The 9,119-nt window shown below is 39.3% G+C and overlaps 1 protein-coding gene across 2 annotated transcripts in view; it reads left to right on the forward strand.

Annotated features, from left to right (window-relative positions):
• Positions 1-9,119, forward strand: part of LOC107742302 (proprotein convertase subtilisin/kexin type 6-like) — a 111,400-nt gene that overhangs the window by 32,858 nt on the left and 69,423 nt on the right. For both annotated transcript variants that reach the window (XM_016555220.1, XM_016555221.1), the window contains 2 exons: positions 814-1,026; positions 7,281-7,381. In XM_016555220.1, coding sequence (XP_016410706.1) covers positions 814-1,026; positions 7,281-7,381 — 314 coding nt within the window. The remainder of the gene's footprint in view (positions 1-813; positions 1,027-7,280; positions 7,382-9,119) is intronic.

Consider the following 9,119-nt stretch of genomic DNA (forward strand, 5'->3'; position numbering starts at 1 on the left):
TTGCCGTGCTGTATTAAAGCTTTAATCAGGATAAAACCGTATATTAAAAGCTAACATAAGCAGTAGCATTTACAAATAATAGCATATCTAAAAGTATGAGACAACAACAAACAAAAAACATACCATTAAGAGCCGTGTGTTTGCACAGGTTCTGTGTGATCCTATTCACTAATATCCTTTGCGTCTCATTCAGGCTCAAATTGATAAGCAATATTGACGACGCCATTGTTTACAATACAGTCGGAGCACATGCCGCTGAGGGCGTGACCTTTAGACGCGCACTAGGTGCGAATCTAGCGAATCACAACACACTGGGCCAGCTAACCAATCAGAGCCCATCGCGTATTTCTGATGGAGGTGCTTCATAAAAGCAGGAAATCATCAGCTTGTTTATAGGAGAAGGGACAGAGCGGTGTAGAATAAAGGTAAATTATGTGAAAAATAATGCGTTTTTAAAAAAAACTAATCATTAACACATGTTAAACTGCACCCCATAAACACAATCAAGCCTAGAAAAAAAGTCAACCACCCTTTTAAATGTTTTAAAATGTAAAAAAAAATAAAAAATAAAAATAAATTTAGATATAAATGGAAGTGCTAAAATTACTAATACTGAAATAAAAAGCTAAATAGAAATATTAAAAACAAAATTAATAAAATCTAAAAACAAAAATGACAAAAGCTCATTAACAAAATTACAAAAAAAAATTATTTACCATTAAAATGAAAGCTCATTCAAAATATTAATGCATATATATTAATAGTAAATAAATGATGCTAAATTAACGCTCGTGTTATCATGTGTCTCTGCAGGGCCGTAAGGGTCTTGGCTCCATCTTTGTTTGGGCGTCTGGTAACGGGGGCCGGCAGGGCGATCACTGCTCCTGCGACGGCTACACCAACAGCATCTACACCATCTCCATCAGCAGCAGCACGGAAAACGGCAACAAGCCCTGGTACCTGGAGGTCTGTTCCTCCACCCTCGCCACCACGTTCAGCAGCGGAGAGTTCTACGACCGCAAAATAGTTAAGTCACATAGACATCTGTTAGACCACCACAACAAAGCTCATTTGTTCCTGAAAACCACTTAGAATGTTAATCAAGGCTTTTTGGAGCGGTACTAATTCGACAATTAATAGAGTATTTCCATATTTAATTAAGGTTAAGACTCTTTTGCTGACCAAGGCTGCATTTAATCGTGTTTTTTTGCAAAAAACAGTAATATTCTTAAATATTTTTACAATTCAAAAGGACCATTTTGTATTTGAATACATTTAAAAATAAAATTTATTCCTGGTGAATTTCCAGCATCATTACTCCAGTCTTCAGTGTCACATGATCCTTCAGAAATCACTCTAATATGCTGATTTGCTGCTGAAGAACATTTCTGATTAATATCAATGCTGAAAATATATATATATATATTTTTTTTTTCAAAGTTCGAAATGAACAGCATTCATTTGAGTTATTAACTGACAAAGTCTTTAATGTCATTTTTCATCAGTTTAAAGCATCCTAAATAAAAGTATTACTTTTTTGTCTTAATTCTTCTTAATTGTTGACTGTGACAGACTTAATTACTCAGTTTTCCTATTCAGCCTAATTTTTTTGCATATTGTTGGGCCTGTGCATCTCATGGTAATCAGTAAAACACTGCAACTCAATAATATTTAGGACATTTTCTTTACTTTATACAATAATCAATTTTGCTGCTCTATTGTGATGCTTCTTGTGCCCTGAGGCAAAACTGGTTGAGATGCACTGGAACAGATTGAGCTTTTCAATTTCAAAAGAGCACAAGAAAATTTTGTTTTCCAAGATAAGCGTTTATCCCTGTGTACTCCATTTGTCTTCTCCATCTGTCATCTACTCAACCTTTTGTCCTCGTCTTGCTTTCGGCCTCGTAAGTATGTTCTCTGCTTTATTGGGTCATTTGCTCTCTTGATGCCACATATTGTGTCCTACAATTCATCTAAATTATTTCTGACACATTCTCCTTTCTTTCCTCCTTCACTCCTTTTTTAAGTATTAAACATCTGACCATTTGTCCAAATAGATGTGCTGTTAGATTTATAAGCATTCAAATGTGTTTTTTTTTGCCTTATGGGTGTAAAAAGGGTTGAGAAATCCCAACACTGACGCAGAGATTTATCATCTTTTGACCAGAAATGTTGTTGTATATGCATGTTACTAGCAATCTGCCAAAACTCAGTCATCTTCTGTCCCAGATCCTGTTGCTCAGCCTGCTAATACAGCTGAGCTCTTGTTGTTTGGCTCTTTCCACAAATATCTATTGATGAAATGAGACGGTTGGAAAAAAGACTGGGGCTAAATGTTTGGTCTGGCACCCATATGCAGGGAAAACCGCAGGGTGTTATCAAGAGGATAAAGAGAATCTAGGTTTCTTTTGTGAATTCGCTTTCTCTTCCAGCAGCGCAGATTATGACATTATCCTTAAGAATGACTACTGTGAGTTTTTGCTTTTCTTTTGGTGTTTGGTTAGTAGTTGAGGGCTTAAGAGCTCATTTACACATGCATGACAGGATTCTTCTTTTCTCTCACATAAATTTTGTTTAGTGTTAGAAACGATATAGTAAAAATAAATGTTTTTATATAAGGGTTAAAGCATGAATGTTGTAGTTTTATTTGTGGAGCATCACTATTACTATTACTCATGCTAAAAGTTTACTTTAGAAAAACTTCAGTGTGGAAATCATCCCAAACTGCCTTGAGTGATATTTTAAATCATGCTGCAGGCTGTATGTTATGTAGGGATGCACCGAAATGAAAATTCTTGGCCGAAGCCGAAACCGAACAAAATGAAACACTGGGCCGAAGCCCGAATACCGAACACGGTTTTACAAGTTTTTTTTTACGAGTTTTTTTCCCCCATGTATTTTGCCAATTTTTTTCATACAATTTAACTTAAAATGAATAAGTTAGTCATATAATATATTTTTGGCCATCAGACCAATCAGGCATGTATTTTTAACTGTACAATTAAAAGCAGCCTTGCTGAGCAGAAGAGCCTTCTTTTAAAACATTAGAAAATATGCCTCTCACTCTACGCTGGTTGCTATTTGATCGCGTCACGTCATTGTTCGGTACAATTTATTCGGCCGAACATCGAAAGAGCTTTTTTTGCTATTTTCGGCTGAATAATTTTGGTTACCTAACATTCGGTGCATCCCTAATGTTATGTATTTCTTCAGTTTATAAATATGATAAGGATGTAGTTTTGCCATGACTTATTTAGTTTGTGCATGAAACATTTTTAACATACTATAAAACAACTGCTATTTGATCCAAATGATGGTTCATCTGGGAAAATAAAAACCTTTTAAGTTGGCTTGAAATCAGAATTGACCCGTATGTATTTTCTTAATGAATATTACCTGACTTCTTGTCAATGCTGCATCCATGCTTCTCTTTTAAGGGAACTTCAAACTGCGTCCTCTAGGGGTCGCTATGGGGAACGCCTCGACGTGACCCGTGTCGGAAGCATACATTCAAAAAACACCAACAACATGTTGGCCGGCGACCGGTGCGACTATAGTATAAATAGGCGCCGGGAGAGCATGTCATCCTCTTCTTCGTCTTCAATGACTGTTTTGTTTGAAGCGTGCATTCCGGTGGTGAGAGCGATCTTTCTTCCCTTATTATGGCGAGCACTAGCAAGACGTTTAGGAGATGTGTGGATCAGTGTCTTCGTTATTTGACACCTGATGACATGTCTCTCTTATCGAGTCAGGCTGTCGCTTCGTTGCACACGATGGCGGTGCTTCAGGCGTATCAGACTGATCTACTGAAAGGCCTGGATAAAGGGGAGGGCCTTTCTCCTGATGAGGTAGCTGAGTTGTGCCGCACCACAGATCTTGCTCTCCGTGCTACTAAGCAGGCTGCCTTTGCTATGGGCAGATCTATGGCGGCCATGGTGATAACGGAGAGACATCTGTGGGTGAACCTGGCAGATAGCGGGAAGAAAGAGAGGGGCTTTCTTCTCGATGCTCTGGTTTCGCCTTCCAAACTTTTTGGTACCTCTGTCGAGACGGAGGTTGAGAATGTCAGAGAGGCGAAGGCGCGCTCAGCGACCTTCAAAACCTTCATTCCACGAAGGTCCAGGTCTGAGCCCGAACAACCCAGGGGTCCTGGCCCGTCTCGGTCTGAGGATCAGAGACGGGCACAGAAGGCTAGGGTGGTTGTGTGAATCCATCTGCTAGCCTTCTTTGCAGTGTTTTCCGTGACCTGTGTGTTTCTGTCCTTTCTAGGGTAGGTCCTCAGTGAGCACCCCCTCTCTGGACTCAGAACCGGGTTCTCGACTTGCAGTGATAACCTCACTCGTCGATGCTGTATCCAGTCTGTATGATAGCCCTTTTTCCGGCTTCATGCTTCCTGGATCATGTGGCCAGATCACAGGCTTCTGCGGGAGCCTTCTTGGTCGTTAGGTCCCCGGCATAGCACTGCGATTCTCCTGGACGTCTGGGCTGGGCTTATGCTTTTCAGGCTGCCCTGACTGGTACGCCATATCCAGGTTCGCCCCGAGGTGCTCCCCTCGCCTCAGAGGGTTGTCTTTGAGCTTGCCACTCCCGTTTGGCTTAGTACTTCTGGGCATCTGTGAGCAGATGCTTAGGAATCTCTATAAAATCCATGTTATGGTAAGTGCACACGCTAAGCTTCTGTGCACTTTCTAAATGGTGGTAAGTGTGCACGCTGAGAACTCTGCACACTTTCTAAAATCCTGTATGGTAAGGGTTACGCGTTGTCAGCCTCACTCCCTTTTTCTGAGTTGGCTTAGGCCCCGGTACTCGCCTTGGGCTCCACTCAACTAGTGTGTCTCTGTTGCTTCTGAATTCGGAGTTCTCCCCTCATGTGGAGAGTTGAGTTCTCTGTTTTCCCAAAGCACCTAGAACCAGCAGACATCAGGTGATCTAGGCCCTTCCTCTGCCGCCCTGATGCACTGGGTTTTTTCGGCTAAGCTTGCTGTACGCTTACCCTTCAGGTTTTCTAATGAACAGGCTGTAGGTCGAGCCTCGACGAGGCGTTCCCCATAGCGACCCCTAGAGGACGCCGTGTCTCGTTCCCTACTCAGGGAACCATGGTTACATACGTAACCTGAGACGATTCATTTTGTATACTTTTTTTTAATTTGTAATCTTTAATCAGAATTTGTATATTTAATGCAGCCAAACACATTCAGTTTTGCCTCTATTCCAGTATGCAACACTCACATCTTACATTTCAGTCAAAATATGATAATAAAATCAAGTTTACCTTTAGTTTTCTTGTTAGATAAGCCATTATATGTGCATGTGTGTGTGTATATATATATATATATATATATATATATGGCACATTTGTTACCCAATGGTAATTCAAAGTGCTTTACATAAAAGTTATTTTAAAATAATGATAGAATTTTCATAGCAAATGATAAAGAAATAAAAGGAGAAATAAGAAATAAAATTAAAAATAAAAACAAATATTTAAAATATAATATAATTTATATGTTTATAGATCAGTATGTGTTTTCAACCCTCAGATGATTCAATCACAATGTAGTTTTTCCCCATTAAAAACTTACTATTCAGTGATTTTAATGAATTTTTTATTGACTTTTTAATGATAATTCATCTTTGATATTTTAAAATGTCTGGTTAAATTCATTTTTTTTTATTTGCATTCTTAAAAACCTCTTAAATTCCCTTAAGCATGCAGATGAAGTGGTTAATGAGAAGTCTGTTAATACTTTTCTCACATGTCTTCAGAAAATGTAAAAGTATTGTCTTGTTTATTTCCTAACCGCTGTTTTTAAACACGGACATAAACCCCTGACACGCACACATATCACACAAGAGCATGTGTCTCCAATCTCAGCATCTTCCTTGGGACCTCGTCGGTGGCACTGACCCCATTCATGTTTGTCCTTTTGAGAAACACCAGTGTAATCAAGCTCATGTTTGACTGAAGACACACTCGAGCGCTCGCTCTCTCTCTGCCTGTGGCTACCAGAGCAGCTCTGTGGGTGACCCGCTGTTTCACAGAAAACCAGAACGCCGAAATATTTACAGAGCACTTTGCAGAAAACCGCTCGTCCCGTCACAGTCACGGAAGCGCATTCTTTCAGACGATAGCTGAAAGTTTTAAAGGAATAGTTCACCCAGAAATGACAATTTACTGAACATTTACTCACGCTTAGGACATGTAGATGTAGATGAGTTTGTTTCTTCATCTGAACAGATTTTGAAGAAATGTAGCATTACATCACTTGCTCACCAATGGATGCTCTGCAGTGAATGGGTGCCGTCAGAATGAGAGTCCAAACAGCTGATAAAAACATTACAATAATCCACAAGTAATCCACACCACTCCAGTCCATCAGTTAACATCTTGTGAAGTGAAAAGCTGCATGTTTATAAGAAACAAATCTATCATTAAAATGTTTTAAACTTAAACCCATTGCTTCTAGCTAAAATACGAGTCCTTTATCCATAATATTGCTTTCTCCAGTGAAAGTCGTCTCGTCTGAATCAGGAGAGAAATATGCACAGATCAAGCACTGTTTACAAGCAAAAACAGTTCAAAACAAATATGTGGGTGGATTTTGATGTGAAAGGACAACAGGAGGTGGACTTTTTCACTGGAGGAAGTGTTATTATTTGTGTGTTTACTATTGTCCTTTTGCATTATTGACACACTGTTTTCCTATTTAATACTGTAAAGCTGCTTTGACACAATCTGTATTGTTAAAAGCGCTATATAAATAAAGGTGACTTGACTTGACTATTATGGATTATGGACTCACATTTTGGCCAGAAGTGGCGTTTTGAAGATAAAAGCGTCTTAATGATGGATTAGTTTCTTTCAAACACGCAGCTTTTCACTTCACAAGATGTTAACTGATGGACTGGAGTTGTGTGGATTACTTGTGGATTACTGTGATGTTTTTAATCAGTTGTTTGGACTCTCATTCTGACGGCACCCATTCACTGCAGAGCATCAAGTGATGTAATGCTACATTTCTCCAAATGTGTTCCCATGAAGAAGCAAACTCATCTATATCTTGGATGGCCTGAGGGAGAGAACATTTTCAGCAAATTTTCATTTTATTAAGGAGGACTTGACCTTTTGCCTAAACAGAAGACATGCTAATCTAGAAGACCTGCTGTACCTGTTAATAAGATTTAAAGGACAAAATTTGAAAATCCATGTCCATGTTGCTGCATCTAAACTGAAGTTGTTAACTCTTTAATGCTCTGTATTTATGTGTTTCTGGTACCAGGTGACCACAGACCTGCGGCAGAGATGTACTGATGGACACACAGGCACCTCTGTATCTGCACCCATGGTGGCGGGTGTCATCGCTCTCGCTCTGGAGGCAAAGTCAGTTTTCCGTTCCCCTTCATCACTTTCCACAATTTTGACATTATTTTTCCATAAAACAGATGCAGGAAGCTGCACTGCTTCTTTATATTCCATTTTTATATTTAATGTTGTATTGGCTTAAAGAGACATTTCTGACATAATTTCTGTCAGGACCACTATCGTCAAAGATGATTGACAATTAGCATACAGTTTGGATTGGCGGTATGGTTCTGTTCTGGGCAAGAACTCCCTGCGCATCCATGCAGCCTAGCATGAATGAGAGCAGGGAGAGCAGCAATAAACAGAACAGAACCAACATAAATGTATTGCAGATATCGTTAAAGTTCAATAATGTTATGTACACATTTTAGAATTAGTCTGATTCAAAGGAGAATCAGAAGGCTGAATCCTGACTGACAGAGGAGGAGTTGGGGATGGAGGAGGTCCTTTATCCATAATATTGCTTTCTCCAGTGAAAGTCGTCTCGTCTGAATCAGGAGAGAAATATGCACAGATCAAGCACTGTTTACAAGCAAAAACAGTTCAAAACAAATATGTGGGTGGATTTTGATGTGAAAGGACAACAGGAGGTGGACTTTTTCACTGGAGGAAGTGTTATTATTTGTGTGTTTACTATTGTCCTTTTGCATTATTGACACACTGTTTTCCTATTTAATACTGTAAAGCTGCTTTGACACAATCTGTATTGTTAAAAGCGCTATATAAATAAAGGTGACTTGACTTGACTATTATGGATTATGGACTCACATTTTGGCCAGAAGTGGCGTTTTGAAGATAAAAGCGTCTTAATGATGGATTAGTTTCTTTCAAACACGCAGCTTTTCACTTCACAAGATGTTAACTGATGGACTGGAGTTGTGTGGATTACTTGTGGATTATTGTGATGTTTTTAATCAGTTGTTTGGACTCTCATTCTGACGGCACCCATTCACTGCAGAGCATCAAGTGATGTAATGCTACATTTCTCCAAATGTGTTCCCATGAAGAAGCAAACTCATCTATATCTTGGATGGCCTGAGGGAGAGAACATTTTCAGCAAATTTTCATTTTATTAAGGAGGACTTGACCTTTTGCCTAAACAGAAGACATGCTAATCTAGAAGACCTGCTGTACCTGTTAATAAGATTTAAAGGACAAAATTTGAAAATCCATGTCCATGTTGCTGCATCTAAACTGAAGTTGTTAACTCTTTAATGCTCTGTATTTATGTGTTTCTGGTACCAGGTGACCACAGACCTGCGGCAGAGATGTACTGATGGACACACAGGCACCTCTGTATCTGCACCCATGGTGGCGGGTGTCATCGCTCTCGCTCTGGAGGCAAAGTCAGTTTTCCGTTCCCCTTCATCACTTTCCACAATTTTGACATTATTTTTCCATAAAACAGATGCAGGAAGCTGCACTGCTTCTTTATATTCCATTTTTATATTTAATGTTGTATTGGCTTAAAGAGACATTTCTGACATAATTTCTGTCAGGACCACTATCGTCAAAGATGATTGACAATTAGCATACAGTTTGGATTGGCGGTATGGTTCTGTTCTGGGCAAGAACTCCCTGCGCATCCATGCAGCCTAGCATGAATGAGAGCAGGGAGAGCAGCAATAAACAGAACAGAACCAACATAAATGTATTGCAGATATCGTTAAAATTCAATAATGTTATGTACACATTTTAAAATTAGTCTGATTCAAAGGAGAATCAGAAGGCTGAATCCCGACTGACAGAGGAGGAG

This window comes from Sinocyclocheilus rhinocerous, unplaced genomic scaffold, assembly GCF_001515625.1.
Source record: "Sinocyclocheilus rhinocerous isolate Xijiao unplaced genomic scaffold, SAMN03320098_v1.1 scaffold75, whole genome shotgun sequence".
In the NCBI taxonomy this organism is placed as follows: domain Eukaryota; kingdom Metazoa; phylum Chordata; class Actinopteri; order Cypriniformes; family Cyprinidae; genus Sinocyclocheilus; species Sinocyclocheilus rhinocerous.